Here is a 19,505-nt window from a genome sequence, read left to right as displayed (position 1 = left end):
TGTAAGCTTCGTGATCCTTAAGGCGGCCTCCTGCCTAGTGCTCTTGGTAGCTCCGTCAAGCACTCTTTAAAACAAAGTCTCCTTTTATCTAAACTGCTTCCTTTCCTTCTGATTTTTCTTGACATGCACGTGACTGAGCATTTGCAAAGCTTTCGCCAGGTGCTCAGTGTTCTTCTGACCGTGAGTGCAGTACGATGTCTTCAATATAAAAGCTGCAGAAGAGTCTGAAGTGGGGTTTTCAAACACCGCTCATCATCTTCTAAAACTAGGTTGGAGAGCTTTTCCAGCCAAATGGGAGTTGATCGTAATAATAAATACCAAACGGAGTGATGAATACTGAGAACTTTGTCGTCCCTTCTTGCAGAGGCACCTGGCAGAAGTTCTTGCAGAGCTTGAGACGAGCAAAAGTATTGCAGCGCCCTGTCGCATTAAGTATTTCGTCTATATTTGGCACAATAAACGGAAAGAGGTTTGTCTGCTTATCTGCCTGTAGTCGGTCCACAGACGAAATTTCCAACCCTCTTCAGGCGCAATCGTGATCGGAGAAGCAAAAGATGCTGTCGGCACTCGTGTGACACTAGCATCAAGCAACTTCTGCAACTCTTTTTTCCGCCAAAGCTTCTATTTTCTTCATATGTTGTAGGCCTTCCATTTCACTGCTGTTGCATTTCGTAGCTCAAATGGCACTTGAAGCTTTGACTTGCTTTCGGCTAGCCTATGACATAAGGTAGCTCGGGTACGTACGAGTGACATGTTCCGCTGTAGTAGGCTTGCGAGGGTTTTCATCCAGGACTTTGAATGAAGGCAACCGGCGATCATCCTGCGCTGCGACTTGGCCATCCCAGAAAAAGTTGGAACGGGGCTCTTGTATTATCGGATAGGACAAGAGCATTTAGTACTTCGCCTCGCTAAGAACTAGGGCGTCTACGGGAGCGCTCTTACCTGACACGTAATGAGCACAACCGTTGGTTGATTGCGCACTTGTTTTTACACCGTATCTATATAGAATGACAAGATATTATTTGCTTATATTTAGCTTCGGGATCTCTTTCTTGTTGACCACAGTGATCGAAGCTCCGCTCTTAAGTAGTGTTTTCACATTCTTTCCATTTACTTGTGCGGGGAACTTGTATTTGCTTGGCACGATCAGTGAGCTAAATTGTTACGTGCATGCCTGGTGGAAGGTCGCCGGGCATCTTTAAAAGTATGTTCTCTTTATTCTGTTTAGGAACGTTTTCTACAAATGCATCATATTTGCCACCTGCCTTCCAAGAACAAGTGCCCCCTCGGAACATCGGTGTGGCAAGTACTTCACTGGCATTGACTTCTCTCGTCGCATGTTGGCGTTCCTGAATAAATAAGTGCTCCATAATTGGCAGCAGGTCTTCTAGTGTTTGTGGTGCACCTAGTTGAACCTGATGCTGCATGCGTTTAGAAAAACCCAGTGTGACGAGGGGTATGAGCAATTAGTCTGACAGTGCAGAATCTGCTCCATGCGGAAACCTCAATGCAGTTTTAAAATGTAGTCAACAGAGCTGGAAATGTCCCACGTCCCAACGTTGGAGCTTACTTGCAAAAATGCGGCGAAAAAGTTCTTTCTCCAGTCTGCGAAAAGATGTCCTGTCTTTTCTGCCTCTCGTGTTTCATACCAGGTCCTCGGAACGCCTCCCAGGTACAACCTCATGTTCACAACCTTGTCGGGATTATCCTGCCAACAATTACGATCACAGGTCTATTCACAGAAATCGAGCCAGGTCAGAGTATTCTCTGTCGATTATCCGTCAAAAATATGTGGTTTAATTATTTTCATAGGCGTCCTCACAAACCGCGAGGACGAAAAAGTTCTTTCTCCAGTCTGCGCAAGGACGTCTTGTCTTTTCTCCCTCTCGTATCTCATACCAGGCCTTCGCGACACCTCCCAGGTAGAGCCGCATGTTCACAACTTTGTCAAGATTATCCTGCCGACAGTTACGATCACAGGTCTATTTACAGGAATCGATCCAGGCCAGAGCATTCTCTGGCGATGATCCGTCAAGGATATGTGGTTTAATTATTTCCATAGCCGTCCTCACAAACCGTGAGGACGCCCATGAGTTCCAACAGCTGCTGCTGCCGTTGGCTGTTCTCTTTTTGGTAATGAATTACATTTTGCAAGATATCTTTTATTCTGGAAACATTTTTGCTTTTCTTCTAGAAAACTCTTTCTGTCTTCGTGAGACCATTGCTCTTTACTTTGGCGTCGCGTTCCTCCCTATAAATACGCGCGATCGCCGCTACATGTTCATAATCGCTGCTATTTATTTTGAGGGTACTTATTGCCACTGGCTCGTCGGAAACATGTACGCACATTTTGACAAAGTAATCAAAGTTCAAGCTAACAGGCCGGCTTTACGCCAGAGGCACAGCATACTCCGCTCGTCAGCTTGACACCATTCATATCAGTGGATCTGACGTCGATACACGATTTACTTGCGAAATAGTAGCTCGGTGATCAACACACAATCCTCCAGTAGGCTGTGTGAAATTCGTAACGCCAGGAAGACTAGTTAAAGTCATAAGGCAGCCATTACTGTTCCCTCCGACTTTCCCTCCTCGACTCTTAAAACCGTCATCTTGCGTCATCGTCTTTACCATCCCCCTTACATTTGTAAGCGGGAATTCTTTTGTGAACTTTCACTTCACTTCACTTCACTTTATTTCCTTAAGGACCCCACAAGGGAGTGTTACATAAGGGGTGGGTTGTACAGAGATGCTACTAATGCCACAGGTTTTTAACAAGGCGGGTATATGGATACACTTTGAATAAAACGTGATGGAGAGGTGATTGAAACAATGTCGTGGGGAAGGCCATTCCAATCTGAAGCTTCGCGGCAAAAAAATGATGCAGAAAGAGAAGTGGTGCCATAACGGGGTCGGGTGACTTGAAGTGGATGGCCCGTGCGGGGGGATGTGCGAGCGGCGGGAGCGATGTAAGGTGGATGGCTGAAAAATCTGTGATAAAACTTGTGGTAAAGTGATAGTGTGGCGATCCTGCGGCGAGACGAAAGAGTGGGCAGACCAGAGTCATTCTTAAGGGATGACACGCTGATATCACATGAATAAGAAGAATGAATGAAGCGGGCAGCACGATTTTGCACTGCTTCGATAGCGTTAATCAAATAAACTTGGTGAGGGCTCCCACTTTCCTTTCCCATAAGCTTATCATTTCTGCACTTCAACTGAAAACTACAAATAAATTCCCTTATTCTTTCCTTTGTTTCATTATCTGTTGGCGTCACACGGTTGTGATAAACAAAAATAAATCTGGCTCTTCAGTTTTCCTCTGTTGTTTTTCATTGTATAGTGAGCGTATCGAATTTGGCAGGCTTAGTGCCTTCAGGTAGCACACGAGGGTTTATTGGTCGGCTGCCTCCTCATAAGGTTCACATTGTACGTGACGTCGTCGGCAATATAGGGTTTCTACATCTCCCGCCGTGGCCCTGAGTGGCGTTGGCTAACACTCACAAAATTAAATACTTTACGCATACAAAAATAACCAAGAATGTGGCCGTAGGAACAGCCCCCGCTGTAACACAATCTGTTGTGCAGCGTACACATAAAGCAGAGGTTACGGTGTCGGCTCCCGACGGCTGCAAACTGCCTTTTTTTTTCGCCTTCTGCGAGTCTATTATATTTACTCTTTAATTAAAACTACAAATAAATTTTCACATTCTTTCCTTTGTTTCATTATCTGTTTGTTTGATATGGCTAAGAGCATTTAATGTTATTCATTGCAGAACAAAGGTCGTTCGTTCCAGTTTGTACCCACATGCCCTGTAGGGGTTAGGGGATTAAACCGCGTCATCGATTCAGCTTTTAGTCCATATTCCTTTTCAGGGTGTTTTCTGGAAAGATTAAACCTTATGTGCATCTGTCTGTCGTCTGTCCGTCCGTCCGTCCATCCGTCTGTCTGTCCGTCCGTCTATCCGTCCGTCTGTCCGGCTTTAATTAATTAATTATGGGGTTTCACGTACCAAAACCACTTTCTGATTATGAGGCACGCCGTAGTGGGGGACTCCGGAAATTTTGACCGCCTGGGGTTCCTTAACGCGCACCTAAATCTAAGTACACGGGCGTTTTCGCATTTCGCCCCCATTGAAATGCGGCCGCCGTGGCCGGGATTCGATCCCGCGACCTCCGTGCTCAGCAGCCTAACACCATAGCCACTGAGCAACGCAACCATGGCGGGTCGGCTGTCCGTCCGTCCGTCCGTCCGTCCGTCCGTCCGTCCGTCCGTCCGTCCGTCCGTCTGTCTGTCTGTCTGTCTGTCTGTCTGTCTGTCTGTCTGTCTGTCTGTCTGTCTGTCTGTCTGTCTGTCTGTCTGTCTGTCTGTCTGTCTGTCTGTCTGTCTGTCCGTCTGTCTGTCTGTCCGTCTGTCTGTCTGTCTGTCTGTCTGTCTGTCTGTCTGTCTGTCTGTCTGTCTGTCTGTCTGTCTGTCCGTCTGTCTGTCTGTCTGTCTGTCTGTCTGTCTGTCTGTCACTTCACACACAAGAGTGTGTGACTGGCATTCACTTTGTCGTAGGGGGAAAAGCCCATCATACTCGACATAAGAAAGTTCCAGCTTGATCGGCTGAGCTAACTTCAGTTCATTTCTTACCTGGCGACCGACGTGCATGGTGCGGCGTCGGTAGACACGGCCCACGTGCTGAAATTGCCAAGGGCTGACGCCGAAGGAGTGACCTCGACGTGGACGGAGCCGGGAAGGCACTTGATGCGTAGACTGTCCTTGGCGTAGAGTGTCACCAGCACACTGGTTGCGCTCACCACGGCCACGACCACCAGCAAAATGCAGCACAAAAGAATGGGCCTCGCGGCTAAAGCAGTACTGCACGAAAGAATATAGAGGAGGAAGGGTCAGGATATTGTTATCTATAACAAGCGACATTGCAATTGCTAAAGCATATTTAAAATTGAAATATATTATAACTATGAGCGTTAGAGTGTTGTTTCCTGGCAATAGTGATATAACAGCGATCATTTAGCAAATTATAAGAGCAACGCTTAATAGCAACTCTCTAGAGAAAGTTTTCTCTTTAGTGTTAGTATATGTCAAATTATTGAAAGATTACATTTTTTTCAGTTTATTTTAGCAATAGTCGAGATTATCACCAACGTGTAGATGTAACTATCGCTATGTTCTAGAATTGTTACGTATACATGCTCGCGCGCCTTGGTTGTGCAAATCAAGGACCATGGTAAAAAAAAACAGATTAATACTCAATATTTTAAACGTATTGAATTTAGAACATGGCGCAATATTATCACTGAGTGACAAAGCAGCAGTCTGTTCCTGCTCGTGTAACATCTTTATGCGCAAGATATTGGCCGCCATTCGAAGAAATCGTCGTGGTTGTCGACATATTCTCTCTTTGCTTTTGTTTGTTTTCTTTGAGCATTTTACTCACTGCTTCCACTTACAAAGCAAATTTACGATGACAAATCAACTCCAAGGTGGAAAGTAACAAGGATGTCGAGGCCGAAGAGATTAACTTCATGCGATTAGATCAGAAAAACTTCACGGCAACTTCAGCGTATTCATTGCAAATGTTTAGTCAACAGAACATTTCATACTCTCTCGTTACCTCTTATAATTTACTGTTAAGAGCTATTTGCGAAAAACAAAGCACATAAAGTGTTTTCAACGATAATGCCTTCAAACGTATGACACTTTCATGCGTATCTATTATGAAACCAATCAAGTTACCGCACTTAAGTATATCAACAATCATTGGCACTTAACCAACGATAGCCAGAAATTGAATGTCCAAGAGAGTGTGCCAAGTAATGTACTCGGAATCGCCGATTGTATCTTCACTTAACACCTAACACATGCACACACATGCGAGAACGCTTACATACATTTCGAAAGTTATTCACAGCAGTGTGTCCGAACCGAACGAAAAGAAACAGTATTTTGACCGGAACCAAACGTAACCGAAACGTTATTTATTATTCTGTTTCGAAGCCAAACCGAAATATTTTTGTTTAGTTTTCAGTTCAAGGGGAAAGTCGGCAATCCGAAAGAACCGACGTCAGGCAACGTCGGAATTAGCGCGTGTCTCAGGTAGGGATAGTGCGAGTGACAGCTGGTCGAGCGCTCCACTAAAGTAAGCCTCCCGCTCGCTGCAACAGCAGATCGGCATCGTAGCAAGACCCAGGGCTTGTGCGCTAAAGAGCTTATCGCTTCGCTTTCTGCAGATACAACGCTTTGTTACCGAAGTTTTATCATTCGTTTAAGTTCGTTTGATCGTAACAGCGGTCTCGCATTTCGGCGAGTAGTCTCATTACACTCACGCTGCGTCCGAGATCACGCTCAGTGCCTTGAGTCAAGGCGCTGAGCATGATCTCACAATTCATATTTCACTTATTGACAAAAATAAATACTATGTTTTATCGTTACTTTGCTGTGAAAACCTTTGCATGCCAACCGAAAACGTTATGAACCGTTACGGATCATTTTTTTTTTTTTTTGTCGTTCCGGAGCAGAACCGGAACGGACCTTTTTTCAGCGGAACGAAAGCAGAACAAAAAAGCCGTTTGATCCGACTCCCTGAAGTATTCACAATGTCTGATCAGTGCCCCTAGCTGTCAAGAATACTATAATTGGTTTCGAAACGCGTTAGCTCACAACGCGTCAGTGAACGAAACTGAAAACAATTCATCATGGAAAAGCTCAGTCTGACAAGTATAATCACACTACGCCACACTGCACCATGGTGCATGGCTGGAAACGCGTCGAGCCAGGATTTGTACGCCCCAAGTTTATCCTTATGCGGTGAAGCTTCTTTTTGTAAGTTGAGGCTCCACGATAAGCTTTTGAGTGTAAAATTTAGTGGAAATTAAGACTGATTGGCGTGTTGTTTGTGATGTTCCTGAGATTTTGTAACATGTTTTCAATAATGCTGTCAATGGCATTACTACTTCTCATACCGATAATCCCTGATGGCCCCACTACACTTCCACTGCCACTGCATATTAGAGCTTCGGTATATTTTCAGTGCGTGGTGAAGACCCGCATGCGCGTTTCAAAAGCACTTCTAGTATTCTTGACAGCTAGACGCATTGATGGCACGTTGCCAATAGCTTTCGAAATCTATGTAAGCGTTCTTGCGTGTGTGTACTGTTTGCATGTATGCGTGGTTGTGCAATCACAGTGTATATATATTATATCGCTCATACAACACCCGTTCTAGCATCCTGTGGTCGCCAGTCAGGCTAACACTTCGAGCTTCTCATCAAAGTCAATATCTCGAGCTAATCCCGAAACAGCTAAGACACGACTCCGAACCATCGAGTTCGAGAATATATACTTGGGCGCAGGAGTCACTGGCTTGTCTTCCTCTTGCGAGAGCCGCTCGTAAGCCGTTGTGACGTCGCCGCGATACCTTGGCAGCGACATCGTGGACCACTGTTTCCACCAGAGGAAAGGAGAAAAACAGACGGTGGATACTCTCAGTCGACGTGCGTTATCTCACAACGCGGCGATAATGCACGAAGCTGAGCGCAAGTTATCATGGAAAAGGTCAACCTGATAGGTGTATCACAATATGCTAAAGTACTCCATGTTGTGTGGCTGGAAGGCGATATATTGAAATGGTAATAGAGTGATAACGCGTCACACTCTAATGTTTAACTGGAAGAAGCACGACTAGTTCATCTGGTGCATATGAAAGGGCGAAAGCAATATTCTTTATTTTGTTTTCCTTGTCAGCGAACATACAGATGTGCAGTGATATCTCATAGGTTCTCCGGAATACTAAAAAATTGACAAAAGTAGTAAATATTCTTAAAGAAGGCGGCGCCAGGTTAGCACTCAGATAAGTTAACTAGGAAGGAAAGAAAGCAGCCACAGTCCGCACAGTAACACAAAGTACGTGTAAATGATACATCGGGGCATGAACTTTGTAAACTTTTCATCTCCAATATAATTGTAAGCTCTGGGCCCGCTTGAAAAATGACTACTTTGAATGCTACAAATTTTAAAAAATATGCGTCTAAATTTTTTTCTCTGCAGTGTGCATTGTAAGCTTTACGTTTTCATTTCCTTTTCTCTATTTTAACAAAAAGGAGGACCTATACCGAAATTTTGCTCTGATCAGTCATTGACATTCACAATTGGTTCCAAGTACAGTGAATTTTATTTATGTAGGTTCAACAGTGCACCGAAGAATGCATTTCTGCAGGCAACATTCATTATGAAATACGCAAATGCAGCTTATGCTTATACTGTACCAAATAAAGCTCATTTATGCGTTATACGTTGATATTTTCTTCCTTAACCGTCTACAGGAGTCCCACAATAGAACATAATTACACTTAGCTCTTTTCCTTTTTCAAGCCTACAGGAGCAGTTCAGTAGGGAAACTGACATAAGAAATTCGCCCTGAATTTGGAGCATAAATCTGTCGCATCAGGTAGCACATAACAAAAGATGTCAACAGCAGGGGTCCTTCCCCATGACAACAATCTGGCAGAGATGGCGGCTATCCGGTGCTTTATAATAATATTATTACATGTCGCGCCACTAGCTGTCTTATGCAAACACACTTTGTGTCCCTTTCCAATCTCTTTCAAAAGATACTCAATTAAATATTGTACATATTGAAGAAACATATTCAAATCGGTGTCAAGAGAAGCTTTCGTGAAGTGGTCAAATAAATGCTCCAAAGCTCTTCTGCGAATCATCTGCAACGCATTTCGCAGCATAGAGATTTCGTGCCTGCCTTAAAAATGAGCTGTACGAGGAAATCCCCCCCCCCCTAGACCCGTGTGTATGACGTAACCACCGATTTACACCGCTTCCGGTATTGGCCCACTTTTCATCACGCCTTCTCCAGGATCAGCCCAGTTTACTGTTGCACCATGTCGTGGACCAGCCCACGTCACTCGGCCAGAAGCCGAGCGAGAAGACGCGCAAAAGCGCGGCGAAAAAAAAAAGGCACATAAAGCTTTAGTGAAGGCACTACGCGCTTGACGGAGCGTACTTGTTGCACTGAAAATGTTTAGGCAGCGTCTGTTGTTTCACTGCGTAATTGCTGCGTTTCACTGGGGTACGGGGTAGTAGAAATGTAGCTACATATACCATTCGTAATAGTGTGAGCGCTGTCTTTCTTGTGAGCTACTCGTCAAGACAGCAGCGACGGCAGCAGCGGAAGTCGCGGTCAGCAACGACCTGGAGGGTTCGCCTGCAAGGCTTCGCTTTAAGACCGTATACCTATTACCATAGTGTCATACGATGATATTTTTGCGAGCGCGCTAGTCTTTTACGGTATCCTATTTTGCATTGCCACCGTGGAGTAATATTTGTATGATGGGATTCTGGATATGAGGAGGGGGGGCGGGGGGAGGGGCATACGAGGCTATGGTTTTTTTATGGATCCCTGATTTGGATGCACGTACTTCTTGATGGGTTTTATTAATTAAATTCTCTAAGAAAGGTCGGCGAATCCCAAAAATACGGACAGAGTAAGGAGGGCAGTGGTGTTTTAGAGCCCAAGAAATTTACTTCTCGTGAAATGCTCAGGGAGAAGCGACTCATTTTTATCATTAGCAATGCTACGCGTTGCCTCGTGTTGTCAACTGATTCGGCTTCGCGTTCCTGCCTCTCACACGTTAGGACGGCAACTTCGATGATCAGGTGCTGGTCTCAGGGTCAATCCCCGACCCAAGGTTAAATTTTAGCCAACTCCGAAGTTTTCTTTGCGAAGAAATCATTCCTTCTCATGCAGCGCTCAAGGCAGTCAACTGGATGACAGCTCTTTTCTTGAAATTCCGGCCACCTTGCTGATTTAGGCAGAAAAACTTTCATAGCTAGTCAGCGACTCGTAATAAACAAAGAGTTAAGTCTAATTTGAAAACAAAAGCAAATTCAGCTTTGCCAGATAGGGTGGTCGCTTGGGTGAAAAATTAATTTAATTATGAGGTTTTACGCGCCAAAACCACTTCCTGATTATGAGGCACGCCGTAGCGGAGGACTCCGGAGCTTTCGACCACCTGGGATTCTTTAACGTGCACCTAAATCTAAGTACACGGGTATTTTCGCATTTCGCCCCCATCGAAATGCGGCCGCCGTGGCCGGGATTCGATCCCGCGACCTCGTGCTCTGCAGCCCAACACCATAGCCACTGAGCAACCACGGCGGGTTGGCTTGGGTGAGTTGGTGATGTGCGATCTACTACTCATATTGCACACAAGGACGGAACACAAAACAAAGAACGACTCATACGCAAACAAAGCGTTGACTCACAACTAAAAGATTCATTGGCACAACACGCGTTGTGCAAATGCTGGCACCACGCGTGCCAATAGCTATTAGACTTCTTAAAGAAAGCATACATCTATACTTTATAGCTATATATTTCTTTAAACGTGCAAAGTGGTCAAAATTAGCGCATTGCGATGGGGTTGCGTCGGTTATCACAGTTTTAAGAGACGACGATTGGTAATTGGCGATTGACGATGATATAACGTGTCAATATTGTCAACTTTTGACTGAGTTGCCTCTTGTTTATAGAATTTTGGCATCCTTCTTTTTTTTTTAAATAGAAAGCTACAAGCCCACCAGCTCGAAATCTTCATAATAGAATGTACTACTTTTTCAATTTTTCAAGAAGTATCACGGCCATATCTAAACGTTCTATTTAAAGATATTGCAAAATTTAACCGCCTCCTTTGAGCAAGACAAACTTGAAAAATAAACGACATGCGCAGCCAGAAAAAGCCCAGTCGTTCATTATCGCGCATTTAGACGATAGTTTTCCTCTGAACTCTAAGAGACCGTCAGTTAACGAAAGCCAGCTAATTGTGGCAGCACGACACACGTGGCTACTATTCACTGATGTTATGGGCATGAGCAGCCTGAAGGAGGATCAGACATCTCCTTTTGACCAGATGGAGGCACCCATATCAAGGTCCGCACGTTGAGCACTTGTGCATAACGAGTCCCCTGGTTAGCGTCGGAGCAGGGGAAAGCAAGTGCCAAGGTTAGGCAAAAACAAAAATAAAGGCTGGCATATGTCCACGCATATAATTATACGCGCGCACGTCTCCGCCAGCTTCTCGCGCGCAGATTAATCTGTAAACAAGACATCGATTGCCAAGGCTGAGACCGTACGTGGTCTCACACTATACTGCCCACCCCTGGCTTGGTTTCCTCCAAGTGCCACCAGTGTGCCGAACAAAGGCGGAAGTATACATCTCGACCTTTGTCCTCCGAGCTAGAACTCGTACATTTTGTTGCGTCACGAATCGGCGACGCTCATTATGTGAGGCACGGCAGAGTTGCGCAACTTTGGAGATTAAATCTGAAGGATGCTTGTTTTCTTCAATGAGACGGCTGCTGTTTCAAGTGCTTATTGATTCATTCTATTACTAAGCCGGCGTAAACAACAAGACTAGCGTACAGCTGTTGGGGATGCGAGCAGACTACAGAGCGCCAGCTGTTATTTTGTCTTCGTTACGAAACCCAGCGCTGCCTCCTCAGTCAGGCTGTGCTCTTGCAATATACGATATGGAAAACCTGCAAGTGTGCTTCTCCACACGCCTGCCATGACGCAACCATGATGGCGGACCTCGGGCTAGAATTGCACTTGAGTTATCGGTATGTGGGTCACCGGCATCATTCCTGTCATCGTTGGTTCGTCGCACCGTCGAAAGTTTCAAAACGTCTTTATCAGCATAAAGTTTGCTACTAGCAAGAACGCGGACATTTTGGTCAGGGAAAGTTAGCTCTGTAGGAAAGTTAGTTTATGGTCTTTTGCATAGCATTACATACTGGACGCGACAGTCATCGAATTAGCGCCTCAAGCGTCTCTACGGCGCAAAAAGCAAGTCCAATATAACTGCAAAAATTTGTGAAGCATGTCTTGGTGGCACTGCCCTTAGACGCGAAAAGTGCCTTATTACAACGTAACCCAGCAGCCCACGAACACATTCTCGAAGCTCTTAACAGTGCTGAAATTGGAGGCGACGTGTTTCGAGAGGCTAGAAGCTACTTCTCGAGGAGATCTACCTTCGTTTTTACTGAGAATGGTCCCATAGCTAGGCATCTTCCCATGCGTGGTGCGTGGTGCCCTACGTTTTTTAATCTGATTCTGGTCAAGCTCGCCACTATCAACGCAGCACTACCATAGGTGGCGAATATTTTGCTCTAACCACGTATGTGGGCTTTCAGCGTGACACGGCCACAAGTGCGCACAAGAATTCAAAAAGTGGATTCTTTAACATCTTCGTACGTTCTCCTACAAGGTTTCAATATATCTACGGGAAAATGTACCTTAAGTGGCATTTAAACACAAGCCAATGTCCTTCTACCCTGTGTGCATCGCGGGCCAGGTAGTTTCGTATAGGAAGGCCGAAAGGATAGTAAGCGTTATCGTTGATCCTGATTTTGCCAGGAATCTCCACGCTTCTTGCTCGAAGGTCCCTGTTCACGCGAGAGCGGCCACGCCAAGAAGTGGGCCAACGATGCTATCACAAAACGCGTCCACTGCTGTAACACTACAATAGGTTCCAACAGCCGGTCAGCTACGCTGGTCACGAACAAAATAAGCAGAATACCCGGCCTTGAAGAAGGCCGGCTCCCGCGCGCACACAAATACGCCCTCCACATAGGCACACAAACTCCGACCCTCCTAAATTTACGCGCGGCGCTGACTACTCGCTGCGTAACCCTTGTGCGTAGCCGCTCAGACGGGCCATTGTGCGCCACCGGAGCCGGTTCTCTCTCCGGTTTCCACGGAAGACGCGACCCGACTCTCGTTAGCCCAGGGCATGATTTTGTCGCCTATACATTATGAGCCCTTGCATTCACCAGCGCCTGTTGACGTGCCCCCAACAGCAGCGACACTATCCGTACTGGGCGTGTTTTCCCGTCTTTCCGTGCTTGCTTTCTTTCTTTTATTTATTTCTTTCCTTCCTGGCGCACCAGCGGACCCAGCTGCAGCGAATGACTCCTTTCCTTCCCATCGCCGAGTTGTTTCTTTGTCCAGGTTAAACGAAGGTGCACTCCCCCAGTGCTTCGTCACCGTCCTGCATAAATGATGACCAGTGACCTTATTCAGCGCCTCACAAGAGTGTTCGAGTGTCATATCTCATCCGTGTCTTACCCTGCGTATTTTCATCCCCAAGTGCACGCGATATACGTTTATTTCGTTTTTCCTCTTTGTGGACGCGCAGTGATAATGGCTTTCGTGTTAACCTACCCGTGGTCTAGTAAGACGTTGAGTAGTACTTCCATATGTTGCAAGTGTTTCGCACTTTCTAGCCATGTGCCTAAGCTGTTCAAATGCTCCTTCGGCTTCATTCAGTTAAGTTCAAGCATGGGCTTAAATTCAACATGCATTTCTCACTGTGGCGGTAAGGTTGGAGTGCTGTACGCCTACGGGTGTACAAACACTCTTTCTATAACAGGCTCAAAAGTTACTCAACACCTATTTACCAACATTATAGCTGCTTATTTATTTTTAAGTGCGAAGCATTTCTTGGCGAACATTTGCCACTTTGACAATACCTTTCTATCTGTCTAGCCGCCTACGTCTTGGTGCTCTCATGGCCATTTTGTTAGCTTGATATGTACCATAACTGGCACAGTAGGACAAGAGTGTACGACGAACATAAATGATCGGTCATGACCTGCGTGTCATGAAACAGCCGCCTAAGTCTTTGTGCGCTTATGGTCGTTTCGTTAACTTGGTATGTACAAAAATTGGCGTAGTATGACAAGGGCGTCGATTAACATAAATGATAGATCGTTGCACGAATGTCATGATATGCGTGTTATGTAGGTCATGAAACAGCCGCCTAGGTGTTGGTGCTCTCATGGTCGTTTCGATAACTTCATGGCTCCCCGCAAACTGCTTCGCATTACATCGATTCCCACAAGGCGTGGGATCTGCCCGTTTTTATATTGTGGTGGCGTTCTCTCCACACGTTTGTTAAGGGACGTTGCGAGTTAAATGGGTTCTAAACAGGCGTAACTGATGGTGCAAAAACAAATAACTCCCTTTATCATAATTTTAGTACCCTTAATAATGCAAACTATTACTGTGTGGAGAATAGTTCCTCTACTAGCCAAAGAGCGTAAAAGCTTTGCAAAATAATTAGCTTCTCAGCCTTTTTGAGCAGGTTAGTGCGCGTAAATTTATTCAATATGCTGGTATAGCATACACACAAGATGCGTGTTTTTTCGGCGGTATGATCATGCCCGCCTCTGGCCTTTACCAGTCAGTACTCAAGCTGAAGGAACGGCAGCCTCGACAAGGTTAAAGTTGTCGTTGGCGCCAGCCGGCATAATGCGCTGAGTTAATGACCATAGATACGTGAACCGCGCTCATTCACACAGCTTTTGCAGAGCGCGTTAAATGCTGAGTTTGGATGGAATAATTGCGTGTAGCACTCCTTCACCAGAACATTATTGGCCGTCCTTGTGCAGTATTCGGCCGCTGCCTCTCTGATTACTCTTACAATTAAACCGTGGCCCTAAATCCTCAGCGGCTGTGGAGCACCTGGACAAGGTGGTGGTCAGACCTGCGACGCGGCAGGGGGTGCTAAGTATCTCTGGATCCGGACAGTGCGCCAGTGGAAACTGAACCTGGCAACATACAACACACGAACCCTCCAGAGTGAGGATGATAATTCTGTGAAGAATTATCAGGCATTGATCGGGATAATATTGGCCTTTGTGACGATAGAAGAACTCGTGATGCTTATACAGGGCTTGGGAAGAAGAAAATGGCAACTACGGCATCGATTCTATGAATAGTAGAGGAAATGTGTTGGTAGAATTCGCGGAAAGAAATAAACTACGAATAAGGAACCACTTTTACAAGAAATGCAATAACATGAAGTGGACCTGGTGAATCCCTAATCGAGAAACATGAAATGTAATAAATTTCATACTCTCTATCATTCCCAGTATAGTGCAGGATGCATAAGTGTTTGGTGGGGCAAAGGGCAGCAACCATAGGTTAGTGAGCTCTAAGAGTGTTTTCAATTCGAAGAGAGAACAGGACAACCTAAACGCATTAAGGGTCAAAACAAACGAATTCAGGCTGGTGCTTGCAAACAAATATGCAGCTTTAGAACAGAGAGATGGAGATTACATAGAGGTAATGAGTGAAACCTGAACTAAGTTGATTTCAGAAGCAGCAGTTGAAGTGGGAGGATAGGCACCAAGGCAACAAGTAGGCAAGCTCTCCCAAATAACAAAGGACCTAATGAACAAAGGAGAAAGCATAAAAGTGTCTCACTCTTGAGATCATGCACAATTCGCTCCATTATCAAAGCTGATAAACAAGAAGAAAATCAGCGATATTTTAATTTAAAACGTTGGAAGATTTGGGGAAGCAGTAAAAACTGTGGGCAGTATGAAATCACTGAGAAGAACACTTGGCATAGGACAGGGCAAGATGTACGCAGTGAAAGGTAAGCAGGGTAACGTCATCTACAGCTTTGAATATATAGTAAAAGCAGCCAAAGAATTCTATACTGACCTGTATAGTACCAAGAGCAGCCACGCAACCTTCATTGCAAGTAGGGATGAACAGAATAAAGAGGCTCCTACAACTAGCGATGACGTTAGAAGAGCCTTGCAAAACACGTCCCGGAGAAAAGCGGCAGGAGAAGATGGAATAACATTCGATTGAATTAAAGATGAAGGAGATATTATGCTTGGAAAGCTTGCGGCAATTTATACGCAATGCCTCCCGACTTCAAATGTACGAGACAGCTGGAACAATGCCAACATTATGCTAATCCATAAGAAGAGACACAAAAACTGAGTAATTATATGCCCATTAGCTTGCTTTCAGCATTGTATAAAATCTTCACCAAGATAATTTCCAATTGCGTTAGGGAACACTTGTCTTCTGTTATTTTGTATTATTTTTATCTATATTTTAACAAGAGGTCCCATTGGAGTGTTCACACTAAGGAACCTACTTCTGTATACCTTTCCCCATATGTAACCCCCCCCCCCCCCTGTAACGTTCAATAAACTCAAACTCGAACTCACATTTCAATCAATTAAGAGAACAGGCTGGCTTCCGGATGGCTTCATTCTACAATGGTTCACATCCATGTCACCAATCAGGTAATTGATAAATCTGCGGTCTACAATCAGTCTTTCTATATGGCTTTCATGGATTATGAAAACGCGTTTCAGTATAGATACAAGTTGTTATAGAAGCATTGAGCAATCAAAGAGTACGGTAGTCATGGGTGAATATCTTAGGCACTATCTACGAAGATCTCACAGCTACATTGATTCTCCACAAGCAAAACAGAAAATGAACTATTAAGAAAGGGGTCAGACAAGGAGACACAATCTCTCCGATGCTATTTATTGCATGCTTAGAAGTATTCAAGCAATTAAACTGGAAAGACTTAGGAGTGAGGATCAACAGCGAATATACCAGCAACCTTCGATTTGCAGATGACATTGTCCTATTCACCAAAACTGGGATCGAGTTATAAGAAATGATTGAGGACCTTGATAGAGAAAATGTAAGAGTGGGGTAGAGGATTGATATGCTGAAGAGAAACATAATATACAATAGACTTGCAAGGGAACAAGAGTTCAAGATTACCAGTCAGCCTTTTGAGTCCATGAAGCAGTACATTTATCCAGGTCAATTACTCACAAGGGACACTGATCACGAGAAGGAAATTCATATAAGAATAAAAATAGGTTGGATCGCATACGGCAGACATTGTCAGCTCCTGACTGGAAGCTTACCATTGTCATTGAAAAGAAAGTCGCACAACCAATGCATTCTACCGGTGTTAACATACGAGGCAGAAAGCTGGAGACTGACAAAGAAGCTCGAGAACAAGTTCAGGAGCGCGCAAGGAGCGACGGAACGAAAAATACCAGGCGCAACGCTAAAAGTCTGCAAGAGAGCGGTGTGGATAAGAGAGCAAACGGGGATAGCCGATATTCCAATTGACATTAAAAGAACAAAAATTGTAGCTGGGCGGGCCATGTAATGCGCATGATGGATGACCGGTGGAGCAATAGAGTTACACAATGGGTGCCAAGAGAAGGCAAGCGCAGTCGACGACGGCAGAAAACTAGATGGGGTGATGAAACTAGGAAATTCGCAGCCACAAGTTGTAATCATTTTGCGCAGGACAGGAATCAGTGAAGACTGCAGGGGGAGGCCTTCGTCCTGGCACTGGACAAAAAAATAGACTCAAGATGATTATATATATTATATATATATATATATATATATATATATGTGTGTGTGTGTGTGTGTGTGTGTGTGTGTGTGTGTGTGTGTGTGTGTGTGTGTGTGTGTGTGTGTGTGTGTGTGTGTGTGTGTGTGTGTGTGTGTGTGTGTGTGTGTGTGTGTGTGTGTGTGTGTGTGTAGATTTTGCGTACAACGCGCTGTATATATAGTTTACCATACTGAATTTTCCTGCCGAACCACCGCGGTGGCTCGGCTAAAATGGCGTTCTCCTCCCGAGCACAAGGAGGCGGGCTTGATTCTTTGGCGTCTACTGTAGCTTTCCAGTGGCGACGGTATGCCAGAACAGCTCGTGTGCTGTGCTTTTGATGCACGCTAAAGAGCCCTAGGTGGTCAAACGTAATCTTGAGTACTACCCAACGTGCTCTTATAGCCAACGCATTGTTGCAGGGTGGTAAACTTATTTAATTATTCAATAAATCACATTATGCGTGTTGTACGAAATATGCGTGCTCTAAGCGCACTAATTAAAATATGGTAAGAAGCCAACAAGCACTGACACCAAGGACGACATAGTGGAAATTACTTGTGCCTAATAAATGAAATAAAGAAAAGAAAAAATAATGGAAACGAAAGTGGATGAAAAAACAAATTGCCGCAGGTGGGGAACGATCCCACAACGGGCCCCTCGGTCAACCATATTTCTTCTCGTTAATTAAAATATGATTCTTTACATTTCTCACGATTAATTTTATCAATGCAATTTTTCCAGCACATGGCGTCTCCCTGCCCACATTTGTATAGCGGAATCGCTCTACCGAGCGCAGAAAATATCCCAAATAAAACACGTTATTGACACGTGTACATGTCCCTGTATACATGTCCCTGTATACTGTGCGTTATCTCATATGTGACGAGTCTCTGTCGTTCTCACAGAGCCACTTATCATGTTGATTGTTACCTTGCGTGTGATGTCACCTGAGGCGTGTACATACAGGAGGAGAAGGCGGCCACAGGGCAGAACATTAGCGTCACAGATCGCAGAGAAATCCAATATCTTGGTCACTTGAATACGGAAGCTGGCACAAGAGGCGCCGGCTCCCAGACGCTTGCAGTCTGCGTATTCGCACTGACAACATGTCCATGTGTTAGCAAGAAATCTCACTCTGATCGGACACTATTAAGTGCGCTGCAAACGATATTTTTCCCTTTTTTTAAGAACATTTCATCCAGATCTCGTGGAATGTGTCGCAGGCATCATTATCAGTGCACTTCCTTGGCAGTAGAAAGAGCTGGAAGTACAGTATGCAGATCCAACGCACATGTTTAAATCTATGTGAATGTAATACTTCGTGAAGCAGTAATGAAATGCTGCGAAATCATTCGTCTTCTCTGAGACGTTTCGCAGCACAGCCGTTAGGTGCCCGTTCGGCAAGACGACGATAGGCATCGAAACACCACCATGTGACCCATGTTACCCATGAGACCGCGAATGACACAGTCTGCGGGTATGGGACTTCCGCAAACCGTAGAAGCATGTGCCGCAGTACGGCAACGCTGGTTTTCGGCGACCATTGTGAAAGACAGACAAGGGTAAGCTCTAATAGGCGGTTACCGACCGCACCGCTTGCTTGTGTGTTTGATGCCGCTTCCGCAGTGCTTTTTCACTGAAATTCGACATGCCGACCTACAGCTGCGTGCCGTGGTGCCAGTGCTTTGTCTTCGGAACATTTCCTGCACATCGAACATTTCAGCCTGAACGTCTAGTCATTCGACAGTTTCGTCTGCGTAACAGGGCGACAACGACATCCACAGAACTGGTGGCAAACAGCGTGGCAGTTCTCTGTGTTTTCCGACAGCCTCCTCAAGTATGGACCCTCTTCAGCGACGCGAAATTGGCTCTCCAGCTACTTAGAATTGTAATGAAAGAAAGCTCCTACAGAATCTTGGCTCTTCCAACTGCCGAGCTGTATACGCTAGGGAAAGAAAACGGCCAGAACATTACATGTCGACGGATTCTCAGTTGCTGTGGTCCACATGGCAACGAACTGGCCGATGCCGAAGCGAAAGAGGCACTCGAAGAACTTTTTCAAGAGCGTACATCAACTGCCTTCTCTCAAGTATCATCTGAAAAGCGTCATAAAAGCACTGAGACCATCCGTAACATGGCCACGGACGACTCCGGAGATTCGACCCAAACATGAAATTTCGGCCAGCACCAAAAATTCAGCGCAGCTGTGCCAGGCTTCGGCACTGACTTAGACTAGGATGGAATTT

At 45.1% G+C, this 19,505-nt stretch overlaps 1 protein-coding gene across 4 annotated transcripts in view; it reads right to left on the bottom strand.

Annotated features, from left to right (window-relative positions):
• The window catches only part of LOC142576023 (scoloptoxin SSD14-like), a 204,579-nt gene that overhangs the window by 21,094 nt on the left and 163,980 nt on the right, over window positions 1-19,505 (bottom strand). For 3 of the 4 annotated variants that reach the window (XM_075685903.1, XM_075685902.1, XM_075685905.1), the window contains one exon: window positions 4,637-4,864. In XM_075685903.1, coding sequence (XP_075542018.1) covers window positions 4,637-4,864 — 228 coding nt within the window. Of the gene's footprint in view, window positions 1-4,636; window positions 4,865-7,349; window positions 7,448-19,505 lie in introns of those variants that run through there. The other variant, XM_075685904.1, reaches the window with a different exon arrangement.

The sequence above is a fragment of the Dermacentor variabilis genome, chromosome 3 (assembly GCF_050947875.1).
Source record: "Dermacentor variabilis isolate Ectoservices chromosome 3, ASM5094787v1, whole genome shotgun sequence".
NCBI lineage: Eukaryota > Metazoa > Arthropoda > Arachnida > Ixodida > Ixodidae > Dermacentor > Dermacentor variabilis.
This window is presented reverse-complemented; position numbering and strand designations above follow the sequence as displayed.